Source organism: Uloborus diversus, chromosome 1 (assembly GCF_026930045.1).
Source record: "Uloborus diversus isolate 005 chromosome 1, Udiv.v.3.1, whole genome shotgun sequence".
In the NCBI taxonomy this organism is placed as follows: Eukaryota; Metazoa; Arthropoda; class Arachnida; order Araneae; family Uloboridae; genus Uloborus; species Uloborus diversus.
In genome coordinates, this window is record NC_072731.1 from 93819842 (window position 1) to 93839440 (window position 19599).

Sequence of the window (19599 nt, forward strand, 5' to 3'; positions counted from 1 at the left end):
TTTAAAGTCTTAAAATGCACATCAGACTTATGATTCATTTGTAGATACTGCAAAATACTTTCCATGTTTAAGAATGCGTGATTTTAATTTTACTTTTTTTAAATTTATAGCAGACAGCTACAATTATGAAGAAATATTTGCAAGAATTTATTCTTGGTTTTTTGCAATAAAAAATGTCTGAACTATCATAATAAATTATTTCTTTGATTATTTATACCAAGATCCATTTACGTATTGTATTTTTTATAATAGTTAAAAATTTTCAAACAATATTCTCCTACAGAAATCTCTAAGTATGCGGAAACGAAAGTACAGGATTTTACTATTTAATTAATTATTAAGAAATTTCGTACAAATATGAATATTAAACATTCCTAAACAATTAATTCATAAAAACTTCATGATTTTCCTAAAACAAAATTGCTTTTTCTACAGATAGTAATAAAAACCAAATAAACCTGGTTTAAACCAAAAAAAAAAAGTTTTTTTTTTTTTGGTTTTTTTCAAAAAACCAGTTTTTATACAAACCCAGGATGATGACAAACCTTGGAAACTCACATTAGTTGACATAGTTTAACATATGGTGCATTTTGCCCAATGTTACTTTGTATTGCTAACACTGGAGCTTAAACACTTTCTTTTTAGTTTATAGTTTATTTTTATTTATTTATTTATTTTTTGGTCTTTTGACCATATTTATTGAATCCTCCACAGCTGATGAGCTATGGATAGGGCCACGCAGTCCCTATGTGCAAGGTCGTGCGGCGCATGACGGCGCCAAAGCCAAAAAGGCGCCGAGCTCTACGAATCAATGCTCCAAATGAGAGAAAAAATTTGCAACAAAAAAATAAAATAAAATAAATAAATAAATAAAACTGAACTTTTTATATTTCTATTAATGTACCTGTGAAATTATACTGCTCATTAAAACAAACTATCCTCATTGCTGCCTATCTATAAGTGGGATAAAATGCCTTGTTGTGTCTGAATATGCTATTCAGAAGCGCAGCCTTTTACACTGAAAACACGTGATGCTAATTAATGCATACATCGGCATTTTCCTTCATATGTGGAGCCATGAATGTTATTTCGATATGCCTATAATTTCACAAGGTTGAGCATACAAAGTAGCGCAAGAAATTTGATATTCCCCATTTTTGTTCTTGCAGTGAATATGTTATAATTTGCGCAATATGTCTTTTTGTGATTTTTAACTACTGTCTTTGGTAATTCCACTGCATCATGTTATCATACATTAAAAAATACGGTAAGCACGTTAGTACATTATTTACTTGTGCGTAATATGCATTTTTTGTAGACAATAATTTGGATTAACTTTTAGTTCAGAAAAGTAACGACTTGACCATGATTACTCAATTCTTTCATCCCCTTTTTCTTCAACGTATTAAATTTAAGAAAGAGCTTTGGACAATGTGTTTGTTTTAGACATTAAATTCAATGCCTTTTTAACGACTTCGTAAGTTGGAAGTATTCTTTTTAGCGACAAGTTTCAGTTTCAGATTTTAAAGCGGAATACCCTCTGCAAAATATTATCCTTCAATTCAGAAATATAATCAGTCACCTCCTGTTTCGTGGCGCAACCAGATTGTCCAGAGGACACCCCTTTGGTTGCACCGCCCCGTGCCCCCCCCCCCCCCTCCAGAATGCTTAGTTGAATGTTTTTTAAAAATATTTACTTCCAAAAGGGAGGGAGGAACGTGTCCAACAAAGTGATTTTAATAAGGAAAAATAATGATGTTGGGTTAAAACTTTAATATCCATAAATTGGTCAGCTACTCCCACCCGGTCCTATTTCTTTCTTTTTTTTTTTTTTCAAAATGCTACTCCCTCCCCCCCCCCCTTAAAAGCATTACGGAGCATCTCAAATTTCATTTCCAGATCTTCAATTTCACAAAATTTCGAGAAAGCTCCCGAATCCGAAACAACATTGCTTGAAACTCCATTCGAAAATCACTTAAATTGCGTTTTTAGAGCTTCAATTTCGAAAGAATGCCGGCCCTAATGCCACCAAATATGCTCTTACAATCACGTTTTTAAGACTTCATTTTCAGAAAATATTTGGACAAAGGCCTCCGAACCTTCTTTCTTAAATATCATAAAAACTTAAATGTTTCATAAGTCTTTTGAAAAACCAAAGTTAAAATAGCCTCTGAACCACTTCTCCTATATTATAGTATACTGCTGAGGATTTTAGGACTTTAATTTTGAAAAAAAAAATTCAGGGGGGGAGGGGAGCTCCAGAATTCCCTTCTTGTAAAAATCTTCAAAGTGTCTTTAATTGTGTTTTTGTTCAATTTCGGAAAATTGGTGGGGAGAAAAAGGGAATTGATTTCTATCTATTTTTCAAAGAAAAAAAATGATCGGGTAGAATCTCAGAGTTCCACTCCTTATTCCATAGTCTATAGATATGAACTATACAATCATGTTTTAAGGCTTCAACTTCTATAAATTTCCGCAGATCACCTTGTACCCATTTTCCTCATAACACAACTAAATCTGTATAAAATTGCATTTTTCAAACTACATATTTCAAATATACATTCTCACCCCGGACCCCTTTTATTAAAAGAGTTTTTCTTTCAATTTGTGCCCCTTAAACCTATTTTTTAGTTGTGTCACTGCTCCTGTTATGTTTTGACAGGCATAAAAGTTTTATTAGTTATTCATCACTTAGAGATTAGATAGATATTCAAAGTGGCTTTAACTTAGATATCAATCTATTTTCTTCTTCCAAAACGCATTAGCATATCAGAAGAGCTGCTGAACTCAAAATAATTTCGAGATATGAAGTTAAAACGTACACCACATTGAAAAATTAAATATTCACACATTTCCTTTTTTTTTTGTATAAACTAAATTCCAAACGTATTTTTTCCCGTTTTATATTTGTCTTTAAAACCTCCCAGCAGATGTTAACTATATTTTCCTCGAACGCCACAGCATAAAGGCCCTCAAAAGACATTTTCACGACGGCGCCGATCAGACTTGGTGTGGCCCTGGCTCTGGATTCAAGCTTTCGACTTTTTCTATTAAACTGCAACTTGTATTTTCTTTTTTCTCATCATCATTTTTCATATAAAATGTTTAAAACTTATTATTTGGCTTGTATACCTTATATATTTACTTGGCTTTTTAGTTTTGCTGCGTTGCACATCTATGGGCTTTTGGTGTGATCTTTTCATTTTTCTTCACTTATTTTATAATTATTATATATATATACACACACACACACATATATATATATATTATTAGGTATTACCAATAGACAATGTTTAGCAAAAAAGTAACAAATCTATCGGTAGTTCAGTCAAAGTATCGATAACTTAATTTAAAATAAGACTCACAGGAGCTTCAAAATTTTGGACAGTACCGATAAGAACAGAAAAAAAAAAAAAAAGACAGTAATAATCCTTATTAACAATCTCTGGATATTGATTGTTGTCGCCAGTTAAAAATAAATCCAAATCAGAAGCAGAAAGTAAAGAAGGTTCAAAATGAACATATTGTACTGCTCTGAGAAAAAGGAAATTTGAAATTGATTGAGAGTTAAAAATTTGAAAATGATTGTAATTGAAAAAAAAAAATATCACAAGCGCATCAATATAATGTTCCAAACTTCTCACCGTTCAAAAGAAAGGTCATTCACTTTTTAAGTGAACGAACAGATTTGTTCATTTTAAGGATTTGTTCTTTTTGACACGTTCGTTCATGAATGACACATCCCTAGTGTCACTCATCTAGAAATGCAGTAGAACTTCAATAAAGGTGAATTCCAGCTAACATGAAACCAAGAAGTCAGAAAATCAGTTTAAACAAATCCCTAAGAGTTATATATCATTGGAAAGCTTATAACCCCTAGAACAAGAATCTAGTGTTGCTTTTTTCTCATATTAGGTTTATTTAGTAGAGGAAGAGATGGCAAAATGTCTATTTTTTGTGTTTTTCAGCAAGTAAAATGATCATTTTTGTACCTTATTAGTAATGCAAATTATGATTCTAAAATTAAATGGAGTCAATTTAATATTGATATAAAAACAATAAAAGTAAAATAAAACCGTGTTTGGGCTTGTTCCGAACATAAATAGTCAAATTAGAGGCATAATTACAACACCATGTATTATATGTAACGTCCGTTACAAAAAGGTAGATAAATTCTCCTCACATTGTGAAACATTTTTAAAAAAGTTTTGTTCTTAATTATTTTCTTTATTTTTAGGTTAAAGAAACTATAACTCCCAAAATTTAAATGATTATACTAAAAACCATGCAGAAACAGGCATGTAACGGACGTTACATAAGTTTGTAACGGACGTTACAACATGAATGTAACATCCGTTACACATTTTTAAATGCCAATTATAAAAATGTATTCAACACATCAAACAGTTCATAAAGTCCATGGTTGCCAACATGTAGCCAGGGCTGGACTGGGTCCTGAAAAAGGCTCATGCCATTGGTTAGTGGGGGGTATAGATGATCATTTTCGGGGAGCGAATAGCGAATGACAAATTAACATAAAACGAAATATATATATATATATATATATATATATATATATACATATGTGTGTAGAATTGAGGTATGTCTAATTTTTTAAATCGTGATTAAAGAAGTTGTAATTAGAAGTGTTTCAAGTAAAAAGAATGGGGAAAAAAAGAATTTTTAACAGTATTTTGGTTCTACTCAAACTGTTCACCGATTGATTCATTTGTGGACTCGAGAACTATTTCTATCAATCATCATCCTCAATTGTACTTTTTTTCCTTGTAACAAAATATGCAATATCAAGATGGCATCTCTTTTTACCAGTTTTTGTATCAAAAGTGATGAAATAAGCAGAGAGAAAGATCATTACAAAGATTAAAATTGTAAATACAGTTTGAAGATAAATAGTGACGTATACAATATTTGATTAAGCGGTTTAATTTTCTTTCATAAATAGGGTGCTAAGGGGCTCTAAGCCTTAGCTAAATTTCATTTCTGAAAACAGCTTGCGGTGATCTTTGATGATATTAGGTGGGGGGAAGAGAATTTCGGAGGCTCTTATTCGGAATTTTTTTTAACTGAAGTCTTTTAAATCATGATGGTTGGCCATCTTTGGTAGTGTCAAGGAGACGGATTCGTGATCTCTTCCTCAAGCACTTCTTGATATTGAAACAACAAAAACAAGATTTTAGACAGTTTTAAATATGATGCCATGGAAAGGGGGGGGGTGTAAGAGCTCTCCCCAATCACATTTTTGGAATTGAAACTCTAAAAACGCAGTTGTAGGGACCATCTTTGAGGTAGAAAAAGGACAATGTTAAAAATTTTCTCTCCCTGGAAATGTTTTTACATTAAATTCTGACCCAATTTTAGACTTTTTTTGTAATGTTGGTTGTCAATGCTTAAAAACTCTGGTGACAGGGCTTGAAGAGTAGTAAAACTTAGTACCATCCATGAATCTAGTCACATTGACTCAAGTTTGAAGGTTAGGAGATTATTCAGTCCCTTCAAAGATGGAGAAACTCAAAACTACTGACCAGTAGGGACAGATTAAAAGGGGGACCATGTCCTCCTCCCTCCAAACCTTATGAGCTTTAGAATTTTTTTCGGAAAGGAAAAATATATTTAAAAAAATGACAAAAACTATTTTAAAAAAATGTGAATCTTATCTGGCGTGTTTTACTTTAAATAAATTTAACTCCTAGTCAGGGCAGAATTATTTCCTTTCCCTTGATATAGAAAAATTTATTTTAAAAATGTTCAGACATTTTTTCATGATATCAATTTAGAGGCTCATTCAACTCAACTTCTGACTGGATGTAGTAACTCTGGCCAAGCATGGGGGGGGGGGGGTAGATCAATGGTGCAGATTGTGCCATTGATTTTATTTTATTTTTTTTTTTTTTTTTTGGAGGGAGGGTATTAATTATCTATTTTGGTTTGGGCTCTCTTGGGAGGATAGACACCTGTGAGAGTTGAGCTAATTTGAGAATGCCCCTCCTCCAAATGATCCGGCTAATTCTGCCACTGTCTGCCAAACATCAGAAACATTTATATTATAAGAATTATATTAATAACATTGGTTTTTAATAGTGAGATATATCCTGGCCAAGTCCAAGAAATAATTGAGGGTACAGACCAGGAACTTTTCTATACTGGTCTGAAAAGAACTTCAAATGAGCAGGAAAAAACAGATGCTAGTACAAGGTAAATCAAGTTTTCCGGAAAAATTAGCGCTCCAGTGTGGCTAGTTTCAGCTCAAGGGTTATTTTCACTTAATCTGAATAAAATGCAAATATGTTTTTAAATTCATGAAATATAAACATTCTTTTTAGTGAAGAAAATGTCACAAAAATATTTTTGTGCGCAAAAGTGTTTGTCGAAGGTTTTTTTTTTTTTTTTAATATTAGAATTAAGTTATTGGTTTAACTTTTTATAATTATTGTATGAAATGATTGACTATGACTTTGATTTTATTATATGGTCTATAAGAAGTTAAGGTATCACCTTTCAACTATTAATTTATCATTCAGTACATGCATACAACATGTCCGTGTCATACAGTGTAACATCCGTTACAGCCCGTAACGTCCGTTACAGAGATTTTAAAAATTTTTATCACAAAAGAGAATAACTGAATTTTAATACCAAGGTTCTGATAAATTAGAGGCATGTTTTGTGATGTTAAATCAAAAAAATTTGAACAAATTTACATAATAGATTCACAGACTTTTTAATCTGATCATGCCATAGCACAAATGATGTTCCACTTTATGTAACGTCCGTTACAGTTAAATATTATTTATTTTCTGCAGCTTAAATACAAAAATAAATTTTGAAACCTGATCAAAGTAATCTTTAATCTTGTTTTATCAAGACAAAATAACTTGTTCCTATTTTGGAAGCAAAGGTTATGCATCTCATAACCTTTTTATAATAGATTTTGTGTGTGAATGTAACGTCCGTTACAACGGAATTCACCTAAACTGAATCAGGAAGGTGATAAATTTAGATCTGAGGAAATTCTTATGATTGATACAACCAGGCATCAAAACAAGATGTGATTTAAAGACAAATACAATTTTTACTATTTATGAAACTTAATGTGACAAACATTACATTTAGCACTTAATTTGAAATAACACCAAAAAACAGACAACAAATGAAATTCAGCATAAGTTAATCACAATAATTCAAAACTTTTCTCTTAACTATACACTGGCGGAAAAAAAATCTCAACACCAAGAAAGACTGGTGCTACATGAACGAAATTTGGTAAGCATTTTTATACATCTGAAAGATGACATCAATTCTAATTTCGCGCATAAGTGTGGAGATGGTAGCGCCATTCCGAAGTTCCGGAATGAATCCACTGTTCACGATTGTTGGGAGCAGTGTTCAAAAGATGATACTGCCTCAAGAAGACCAGGTTCCAGGCAGCCACGTGCCACTACAGTGAGGGAAACCGGCATATTCACAGTACGGCTGTGACACATCGTACTGCATTTACAGCAGAAATTCGAGCTGCAGTTGGCACAACGGAAAGTCAGAAATCAGTCAAACCAGGTGCCCTGTAGAGTGTATTTCACTGACGCCAAGACAGTGTTGTTTGTGACCGCTGTGGTGTCAAGTTAGACCTTATTGAAAAAAAGAGTGGAGATCCATTATATTTTCTAATGAAAGCAGATTCTGCTTGGTGGCAGTGATGGGCTTGCATTGGTCAGAAAGGTACCAGGGGAACGCCTGCAACCAAACTGTCTGCGGCCTAGACTCAATAGACCTACACCTAGAGATATTCTCTGAGGAGCAATTTCCTATGGAAAGAGGAGCACTTTTGTGGTTATTACAAGCACACCGACTACAAATTTCTATGTCAGTTTAGTTTTTCAACCTGTAGTATTACCATTCATGAACAGCCCTCAAGGGAGAGTTTTCCAACAGGATAATGCTCGTTCTCACACTGATGCTGTAATGTAACGTACTTTACAGAATGTTGACATGTTACCTTGGTCTGAGAGATCACCAATTGAGCACGTATAGGATGTCATTGGACAACAGCTCTTGCATCATCCACGGCCAACAGTGACTATTCCACTATTGACATAATAAATTAAACAAGCATGGAACTCCAAACCACAAAGTGACATTCGGCACCTGTATGCCACAATGCATGCACGCTTGAAGGTTTTCATTCAAAATTATGGAGGTTACATCGGCTATTAACGTATCAGCATTTCACATTTGAAATTCATTTTCTCGATGTTAAATTAATCTGTGATCTTAAAAATTTAATCAATTAAACATGTTCACTTGACAAATGCATTGTCTAAATTTCATTACACTACGATAACTTTTTTTGGTGTTAGGATTTTTTTTCCCGTCAGTGTATTTATTTACTTCTTTTTTACTCCCCCCACCCTTTTTTTAATCTTTGCACATATATAGTAATTTACTTTGTATGCTTTTGAATTAGAAGGATGTTAATGTGTATCACACCTTCTTGCTATCAGGGGTATGTCAAGGGAAGTCCTTTTTTTTCAATACTACAGAACCTTTTGTTTTAAGCTCTAAGCTCAAGTACAATCCTAGTGTGGTATTTTAACAATATGTAACAACTGCTATTATTCACTGCAGAGGCGACAATTGGGACTTAAAAGTGGGGGGGGGGGGCAATAAAAATAAAATAAAAGCCATAGGATTTTTAGTGGCAGCAAAAAAAAGAAAAACAAAGAAAGAAGAAAAAAAAGTACGAACTTTTGCTAGGGCTGGTTTTGAGAGCAGATAAGTGGTAATTGATGCAAATCTAACAACTTAATTCACTTTTTTATTAAGATTTTGGTGAATTTTGTACACTTTCCCCAAAGAAACACTTATGAATTAGACTTACATTATTTACTCCAAAGAATTTTGAGATGCCGTAAGTACTTGGTAATAATTTTATTGAACAAGCATGGTCTTGTTTTTAAGTAAAACAAGTGATTTACTAATATCTAAACAAAGAATACATAAACTAAAAGTTACTGCTTATGCTAAATAATGTTTCGTAACCAGATATACAAAGAAAAACATAATTATGTTCTGAACAATTTGACATTCTGATTTTTTTAAAATAATTTTTAGTCTTAGTTTTAAATGGTCCAAAATAATGTGTGGGTGGGTGGGCCACTAACCAGTGAATCACTGCCACTGATTCACTGGTTAGTGAAACAACTGAGATTATCATGAATAGCACAAAACCTTACCATCTCGATATTCATCGCGGACATAAATGCAATGATATTCCAGGCCACAACCCTTTCTAGGATCCACTTTTCCTTGTAATTTTGCAATAAGTGACGTCTTTCCAGATTCTTCATCACCTGTATAAATTACAAAGAAAATATTTTAACAAAGATATCAACCTATTGAAAAAACAATTTTATTCACAATAAAAATTCAGGAATTGAAGATCTTTTCAACCACTTAATTTTTGGAAACTAGAGTTTTTATACAAAAAGCCATAGTAAGATAAAATAAAGCATTGTCAGCCCCAATCAGGTGACGGATAAACGAATAACCCGCTTATACCAATAAAACCTCCCGGAACCGAATATTTCTCCATAGACGCAATGTTGAAGGAGGTCTCCGTTTGATCGAATAATTTCCCCGGACAATCAAATAATATTGATCAGCTTTCGCAAACATTTTGCTGAGAAATTTTTTGAAAAAATTAGAAATGAAATTAAGTAAGCACAATTACTGACGTTAAAATATAAAGTAATATTTATTGCGGACAACGGGCAAGAAAAACAACATTCATATTCCATTAAAACTTTTCCACTACTCTATCTTTTTTTTTTTTTAGTCATTACAAAAAAAAAAAAAAAAAAAAAAGAGATGCTGAAATAAAAGCAAAGAGAAAAAAAAAAGAATTAATTTGAATTTTGACATCTTGAATTCAAATTATGCTTTTGCAATCATGTGTTTTTTTTTGCGTGTGTGAAGGCATGCGTGTGTGTATGTGGGTATGTGTATATATGTGTGTGTGAGTGTGTAGGTCTGTGTGTTTGTGTTTGTGTGCAGGCAAGTGTGTGTAGGCGTGTTTGTGTCTGTGTGCAGGCATGAGTGCGTGTGTGTATGTGAGTGGGGATGTGTGGGTATGTATGCATGCATAAAATATGGACGCAACCTGGAGACTGTTTTCGCTAGAGGAGCAGCATCGTGAGGCCGGTCGATGGTGGTGCAGCAGAGGGAGGTGGGGGGAAAATAAAATCATAGCACGCGAAAAACAGTCAAGTGAGAACAATAAGCAATCGTCATTGCTCAAAAAAAAATAAAAAAATAGTGCAGTCAATAACTGAATTAAATAAGACAAATAAATGTACACACCTTACATGGTGATAAATTGATAAATATTAAATGTAAGATTGAATCTTACTCAGTAAAATATCTTACTAAGAAAAGGTAGGGGAAAAGGGAGTTGGAAAAGCGTTTCCAAAAGACCTTGAGTAAGCTATCCCCTGTTAGGGAAATTTTTCAAAAAATTAACATATTGAAAAAAGTTACATTTTATAATTTTGTAACATACTTGTAATATAGTATATACTAATTATTTGATTATTTTGTGGTTTATTTAGCTTATTTCAAAAGCTTTTGGCAATAACATTTAATATTTGCCTTATATATCTATTGATTTTTATTATTATTAAGTTTTAAGACAAATATTGTCAATTTAGAAAGGTAAATCAAATAATATTTCTTGGAACTGACGATATATTAAGCGGGGCCGATAGCATATGCACATAAAACTCATATCTGCAGGTATGAAAAACAACACAATGGAAAGGCAATTTTTGGATTAAGACAATCCCTTTTGCTTTCAATCATATATCCGTGAAAGCAAAAATTGAACTTTCTCCTTTAATTTATCTACCCATTTTGAATATAAACAACATTTAATATGGATGTTTACAATTACCAGGCGATGCACATATTTATAGCATATGCTTTTATCAAGGCCGCCAAGATGGGGGGCAAAATCCGCGGGGCCCTGGGGCCTCCTCAAAAAGGAAAAAAAGTTTCAGAGTAAGAGGAGGTGGGGCACATTGGTCCTCTTTTTTACTTCAAAGGTATTTGTTTATCTACAATAAGTTTCACTAAACACTTCTCAATGCCACAGATTTTTTTGGAAGCGTTGAATTGACAAACAATTGGAACCTCGTAAAGTGGACCGACGTGCCCCACGTGTGGGGTCGGTTGGTCTGTCTAGTGGGGCACGTTGGACCACATAACTCAAACAACATTTTTTAAAAATTTTAGTGATAAATACTAGCAAACTTTGTAAGTAACTACCTTATCCTCATTTGTGTGTAGAGTGAAAATGTAACTTACCTAATACAAGTAGAGCTTTGCAAGAAGGCAATTTGCTATGAGAACTATCCTGAACTTGACTCAAAATATGTAACCTACAAGCGGGGGGAGAAAAACATTAAAAATAGATCTACACAGAATTTTTAACACCAGATGATCAATCAAAATTCTTTCAAATTACCGCAATATGGCAATTTTTGAAACCCTTTCAAATAAATCCATAACTACAATAAACGCCTATCTGCTTTGCAGATTATCTATAAGCCTAAATTTCTTGTATATTTTTAATTTCCAACCATTGGATAAAACTTATTTCAATGAAAGTAAAAATTTAAAAAATAGTAATAATAATAATTCCATTAAAAACTTGAAAAAAAAAAAAAAAAAAACTGCTGTCACCTGTGAGCAACACAATTACAAAATAACTTATGATATGATTAGGATTAAGATAGTTTGAAAAAAAATTCTTTTTGAAAATTTTAAATGAAGCATAATATACTAGATAAATTAAATTGTAATAAAAAATTAAAAAGAAACTAGAAATAATTGAGTACTTTATACAATAATAAAAGCTACAAAAGTAGTTCAAGCAAGTAAAAAATATTTTTAAAAAAATCATTATCCACTACAATTATTTAAAAAAAAAAAAACATTTCTTCACCCAGGAATTTTGAAAAGAATGGATTTTCAGACCTCAAAAATTTCCAAGCAGGAGGTTAATAGAAATGTAGTTTTACATCAGTTGATGAAACTTATTAAGTTTATTTTCAGTTATGTGAGCATTTGTCAATATTTGGAGTCTTACTAAATTTGTATAGTTTTTTCCCCTCCAGGTCTTTTCTTTCTAGAACATTAACAACATTTTGCATGCAGTTTGCTTCTGGTTCTCTTTAGGGGCTACTAGAGATTGAAAGCAACTTCACGTTTTTATCAGAATTTACAAGAGAGATGAGAGTGCAAAAGGTAGCACATCATATTAAAAAATAACAAAACAACGCCCTGACATGCAAATGACAAACATTGATTCCTCAAATCCAGAGGGAAGGGCAATTGCTCACTCTCAACCCACAGTAATCATGGCAAGGACGGATACAAGGGAGGAGCTATCGCTCCCTCCTTGAACTGAGATACAGAAACTCTCCTTCGGCACATTTTTGATACTGAAGTAACAAAATCGTAATTTTAAGTATCTGCAATAGTGTTGTTGAAAAACAAGGCTCTCCCTCGGAATTTTTTCAGAACTGCAGTCTTGAAAATGCAATTGTAGCACATCTCTTAATCCTTTAGTGATAGGGATCAGAAATTTGTACAGGAAGTTTTTCCCAAATTTCAAAAATTCAATTTTAGAGGGGAAAAAAAGAGCAAGTATAGGCTATAGAACACTCTTAATGATGATGACTTAAAGGTGAGGCATGGTGTTTCCATACATTCTTCAAATTTTCTTAGAAAAAAAATAAAATTAATTAAATTTTTAAAAAATTTATAAATGAAAACTTTATTTCAGACGGTTTTCCACGACGTTACAGGACGGTTGCTGTAATGGATTCATGAAAAGGTAAGTATATGGAAATCAATCACTTCCTCCTTGAATACTTTCTGGATTCGCTCTTGAATAATAGGCTACACATTGGTATATTTGTGTCCTTGTAACCTTGACACAACAGTTGTGTTCAAGGTACATTTGCATCCACACAAATGAATTCATCCTACAAAATAATAAAACAAGAAAACAATATATTTTTATCAATGCAACAATAACAACCCCAGAATGAGAGAAGAGGTTCACAACTATCTTTCTCATATTTGAACATTCCATTGCAATTGTATGACGTCGCTCAGATTAAGATGGAATGCTTGATAATTCAATACACCCATCTTATTTTTAATGTTAGTTTTCATAAGTTATTAGAGGTTAATGTAGAATTATTTAGTGAAGATGGAATGTTTTTTACACCACATGCATGTATGAATACATATAAAACTTTTAAGTTGGAAACATGGCTTGAGGCCAGAGATTCTGAGAGGGGCCTCTAAATACACCTCTGGAGGCCCCTGCTTAGAACCACTACATGTAAATAGCTATGTTTTGAGCAGAACAGTCAATTTAAATTTTCAGTGTTAGGCAAAGAAATTAAAACTATGGTACAAAAGAGAAACTTTCAGATCGTAAAAAAAAAATAATAAAATAAAAAATGAACGTATTTCTTAAACGAGCACTGGATAAGTAATTGGTAACACCTCGGTGTAGCAACACGCCCACTCAAGCAGAAAGCAAAATAGAAAAGAAAAACAATTCACTATAAGAAGTCATTCAGATATGTTACTTTGCTTACCAAAGATTTTGATCATCTTCTCCTGCTTCGGTATTTTCATCAAGTTTAACGTCATTATTAGATTTGCCAAGTAGGGCCATACCTACCCCAATTTAAAGCGTTTGGGTTTGCAACTAAAATTTAAATGAATGTCCGAAGCACAGAAAATAGTTGCTTTGAAATATTTTCAGTTATAAAACTTGAAAAAAATAAACAGAGCCCAATACATTAGGAAATATACAATAACATCGCACACTAGTTATTCTTCTGACATCAAATACTTTTGAAGGGCTACAGTTACAGTGAATTTTCAATGCATTGACATAAAAGAAAAGGTACGTTTGAAAGGTATTCGCAACTCCAACAAACTATAGGAGGCACTGCAGCCACCGTCTGATGGCGGATGAAAAAGGTAAAACAAACGCATGCCGTAGCAAAAAAAAAAAGCTAATAAGCCGCGTAGTTTTGTTTCTATGCATGATTTTTTTTGTTTTATTCTTTTTAAATTAGTTTTTAAAGTTTTGAGGACATTCTGAGCCACGTAGAAAGAAATGCCCATCAGCTGTCCGTCTGCGGGTATTTCGACCAATCACGCAGTGTCAGTAGTGCTAAAAAAACTCGTTTTATTTAAGGATTACAGGACTTCATGCGCATAATGAACATGTTTAGAGCTTAAAAAGACTTACGAATGCATGGAAAATGCCGAGAAACGGAGAAAATAAAAAGAGAATTCGAATTTTCACCATGTTTGTGATAAGGAAACAAAGAGGCTTAAACCCATGAAAATACGATAATAAAGAAAGTATTTCGTATCAAATGAATCGTTCATCATTCTTTTACTTTGAATATGGTGGCAGTTTTCTTTTTAATTGATCTACGATTATTTCTTTTAACTTATCGAATTCTGTAATCTTTCTACCATTTTATTCTACTCATGATAAAGAATTAAAATGGTTAAACTTACATGCGAAATCTCGCCAAGGGTTCTTTGCTCGCACACTACTTAAAACTATAACCCTAATTTTTGGTGAAACTCTTCAGCTAAGAATGAAAGCAATAAGGTAAAGTCGTTGGCACACTATTTTGGGGATGAAAACTCTCGGCTTTTGTTTTTGCTTCAAGTTTGTTTCTCGGTTAAACATTTTTCATTTCGTTCTACGATAATATTGTATTCAAGAAAATATTTTCCATACTGTCCATTATTTTGAGAAGCTCGAGAATACCATTACGGGAGGAAACAATTTCTGTCGCTGAAAGCAATCTCTCCCGTACTTGATGGTCTGTTCCTTCAGCCATACTCTAAGGATAAAAAGTGTCCTCAGACATTAAGTGCAAAAAACTAACTACCCATCTAGAACAAACGGGAAATCCCGCTGCAACATCCCTCCGTATGAAAAAGAATAAAACAATCGAAAGGATATCGTTTAAAAAAATGGATAAAGGTGAAAACAATTCTCTGAATTAGCGAAAATCACTCATCCCTCCCCTCCTCTCCCAAAGTAAAATAAATAACATCCTTCAACTAAAATGACTAAAAACTCTTTAAAAACGAAAAGCAATTCTTTGCAATTTGAAATCTTTCGCCAAATAAACAAAAAATACAATAAATTACATTAATAGCTTTAAAATGTAAACAAATGACCATGCAACTCTATTGTTCATAGCCAAAGTCGCCAAGTCACCACGTCACTGTAATCCAGCCGTACAGTGAGCGAAGTCAACTCCGACTGATTAGCAGTCCGATCTTTTGAACGAAAACTTTTGATACTTCATATATAATGCCTAATTTGTTCTTCCCACCAAAGATAAAGACCTTCCATTGCACTGATCTTTTACAGAACTATACCCTGTAGTAATTTATTTGGACGAAAATGAAATTTGTGTCGTCTTTAAATTCCATCATCTTTTCCTTTAATAATGTACTGATTAGTTAGATAATCCTTAAAGTATTCTTGACATTGGTACCAAAACGCAGTTGGATTTCAGCCGAGAAACATATTGCTAGGTACGGTACTTTCTGATCATTTGATTAGGAAAACCTAAAAGGCCCCTATATCACCACCACACTAGAGTTTTACACTCAGTCCACCACACAGTTTTATAAATCACCGCAAGGTAGCGTATTCGAGCGCTGGAGTTCCGAATTGTTAAATGCGAGAAATTTAGCGGCACGTGAATTGTTTATTAAATAAAATATTATTTTCGGCAAATTTGGCGAAACCAGAAACTGTGCTATTCGGAACTCCAGCGCTCGAATACGCTACCTTGCGGTGATTTATAAAACTGCGAATGCAACTAAAACTTTGCCACGTTGCGTTCCATGTGTGTCTGTTGACGTAAACACAGGCAGTTTGTTCTGAGTATTTATTAACGCAATCGATGTGTCTTAGTTTGCTTTCAGCTACAGAAATTAATTCGTCCCTTAGTAGTATTCTCGAGCTCCTCAAAATAATGTTAGTTTTCATTATTTCCTTAATAATAGGTGAAAGCGAAAATTCTGGATTAACAAACTTGGATAACGTTCTACAAGGTAAAAAATTTTATTGTTTTGTATGAATTTGTAAGAATATGGGAGTTTTTTTAATCTTAAATTAATTAAACTTACCATATTTTACAGCAGCATTTAGTTGGAATGGACAGTATGCAAAATATTTTCTTGAATATATTATCGTAGAACAAAATGAATAACCGAGAAAGAATTTACTTTATTCCTTTTATTCTCAGCTGAAAGGTATCGCCAAATTTGTTTAGGGTTATAATTTTGGCATTGTGCGAGCAAAGTAGCCTTGGCGAGATTTCGCGTTTTTAGTTAAACCATTTTCAATTTTTATCATGAGTGGAATAAAATGGTAGTAAGATTACAGAATTCGATAAGTAAAAAGAAATAATTGTCAATCAACTGAAAAGAAAACTACCACCATATATCCGTGAGAATTTTGTTGATGATTTGCATAACATGACACAATTAAATCGTAACTCAGAAATTAGAAAAATCGAAACAGAAAATTTTTAAATTAACCGATTCGGGAATTCAAGAGAAATAACTCAGCTACAAATGGAAAACAAGCGCTAGCCAAAGCAAAGCAAAGAAATATCATCTTCTTTTGGTAATAATTTGTAATGTCATATTAAATTTTCTAGCATTAATTGTTATTCTTGTCAGGCCACAATTATTATTTAGTTTTATCAAGATTTGATAAATATCGAATTCAACATCGTGAAAATGGCTGCTTAGAACTACGTACTTTGCATTAATGTTTGACGTTTAGTAATGCTTCTTGAATTCTCATTTCTTTCTACGTGGGTCAGAATATCAACAAGACTTTGAAAATTAATTTAAAAAGAATAAAGCGAAACAATCATACGTACGAACAAAAATCACAACACTTTTAGCATTTTCTTCGTTACCATGTGCGTTTGTTTTAGTTTTCAATTCCGCCATTAGACAGTGACTTCAGTGCCCCCTATAGTTCGTTGGAGTTGCGAATTACATAAGTAGTAGATTTTAGAAAAGAGCGTTTATACTTTTTGCGGGATAAGTTTAGAAAAACTTAAGCCCAAGATAACATGCAAAAAAAAGTTTTTTTTTTTTTTTAATTCATTAAAAATATAAGACATTTTATCTGCAAAAACCTTTTTTTTCTGGCGGTATTAGTTGGGGGTCTGGGGGTAAAAAGTACTAAAAACTGATAAAAATCACAATAAAACATTGAATAACTTTTTAAAAAAAAATTAAAATATCAATGTAAATTACAGCCTATAGCAGGGGTTCTCAAACTTTTTCTACTTGCGGCACCCTTTTTTCAGGGTTCATACACTTTTGGTTAAAAAAAGTTCCCTGACTTTTCCAGGTTTTCCAGGTTGTTTTTTTAGAAAATTCCAGGTTACTCGCTTCATTAAAAATTTAAGTTTAAATAGTAATATTTTCAAAATAATTAAAATTGTTTAAAGTAGCAATGCAGAAGAACTGAAACTTCTCCCCTTAGATTAAAAAAAAAAAAAAAAAACTTAGATTTTTTTCCTTTGTTTTCTCTGTCAAAATTTTAAGTTTTTTTTAAACATTTTGTTCAAAATTGTTTTAATTTGTTTACTATTTGTTGAAAACAGTACTTTCAACTTATTTTAGGGTTTTTTTGATGTCACGCGTAATATTATAGCGTTTTGCTGTAGTCCTGCAGCAACCTTTTAGCATCCGCTTTTGGTTTACAATACTTTTTATTTTCTTATAAGTAGGTTACACAAAACATATTGAGCAAAACGCAAAGCTAAATTTTAGTATAAATATGGTTAACTTGTTGCATCAATTGGCATACCATGTAATGCATAGTAACAAAAATCAACATCCGCCGATCATAGGCCAATGCCAATAATCTTTTTTTTTTTTTTTTTTCACATATTAAAGGACGCTTACATTAAAATTTCAAATTTTCTTTTCCAGAAAGTATTAGTTAATTTTCAAAAATTCACAACTTTTTGCACATTTTAATGTTATTTTCAATGTTACTCATTGATATAAACATCCAATTCTGTTTCTGGAAGTTTAAGTCTATTTCCATTGTGCAAACGATCAAATATTGCGACAAAGTGAAAAATTTAAAATAATATGTAGATTTTTGGATTTGTAGTATAAAAGTAGTAATAAATAATTAATAATCCTTAAAAGGATACAATAAAAGCAAAATAGTCAGTATTTAGCACATTAAGAGTCTAAATCAATTAAAACAAAAAAATGTTATAAAGATTAAATTTTGAATTTTTCCAGAAAATAATTACAAATTATCCGGAAAAAAAAGGCACAATTTGTGTTGTTTTCAATAGTTTGCATTGCAATTAACATCCAATGCCGTTTTCGGGAACTTAGGCACTTAAAAAGTCTTGTGTACTTCCATCTTGGGAATGACCAAATATGGCGGCTATGCCCAAAAATAAGAAATAACTTTTTTAATTTGTCACATGAAGACAATTAAACAATAATTAATCTTCATGAAACTACAATTCATTGAAAAGTTTTTATCACATTTGCGTCCGAGGCAGTGAGGATAAGATTAAATTTTAAGAACAAAATTTTTTATTTCTCAAGAAAATTATTTTAAATAACAATAGAAAAACAATTTGTAGACCATTTTTTGTTATTTTCATCAGTTTTCAATTAAAGAAAACATCCAATTCTGCTTTGTTTTTAGAAGCTTAGGCATTTTAGGATCGTATCTACATCTATCTTGTGAATGACCAAAGATGGCGACTGCGTTTCACACGTAGCTGAAATGATTTTCCGATCAAAAAAAAAAAAAAAAAACTATTTTCCCCGATCGATCTTCCCATCTACAGGTTGTGCTTCCGAAGCAGTAAATTGTCTTCTCTCCTTTTGAGTTTGTACATAATTGCTGTTCACCTGATTTTTTTCCCCTTGGGAACTACTGAGAGCCAAAAATGGCGGCTGCTGAAGATTTTTTGGGTCGCCACTTTTTTCATTGCTTTAAAATTGTTACAATTTTTTTTAAATACATCGATAAAAATGAAGATTAGATCTCATAAAACCAAATTCCCTGGGGAAAAATTGGGGAAAAAAAAAATTTTGGGGACACATTTGGAAAATTCCCTGACATTTTTGACTATGTCATTTTCCATGATAATTCCAAGTTTTCCCGGAGCGTACGAACCCTGAACCGAATAGAATGTTGTGGCAACCCATCTAAAACTTTAGGCAGTAGAAAGAAATGCGTTCCCCTCACTGACTCCATGCAAGAAAATCTTCGATCTTTTGGCGCATTTTTCGTTGTGAAAAAAAAAAAACTTTCATTTCTCGATCCCAGTTTTTAAGTGCCAGCGTCGGTTTAGATAAAAATTTACAATTTTTTTCGTGAAATCACAATAAAAACGAAGACTAGATCTCATGGTAGTTAATTCCTTGGGAAAAAAAAATTTTTGGAGG

General features: G+C 32.5%; 1 protein-coding gene across 1 annotated transcript in view; it reads right to left on the minus strand.

Annotated features, from left to right (window-relative positions):
- LOC129231729 (cytoplasmic dynein 1 light intermediate chain 2-like) overlaps positions 1-13958 on the minus strand; it is a 47623-nt gene extending 33665 nt beyond the window's left edge. The window contains exons 1-3 of the mRNA XM_054866124.1: positions 13689-13958; positions 11377-11450; positions 9249-9365 (exon numbers count right to left, since the gene is read on the minus strand). Of these exons, the coding sequence (XP_054722099.1) occupies positions 9249-9365; positions 11377-11450; positions 13689-13768 (271 nt within the window). The 5' untranslated portion in view covers positions 13769-13958. The remainder of the gene's footprint in view (positions 1-9248; positions 9366-11376; positions 11451-13688) is intronic.
- Between the last annotated feature and the right edge of the window lie 5641 nt (positions 13959-19599).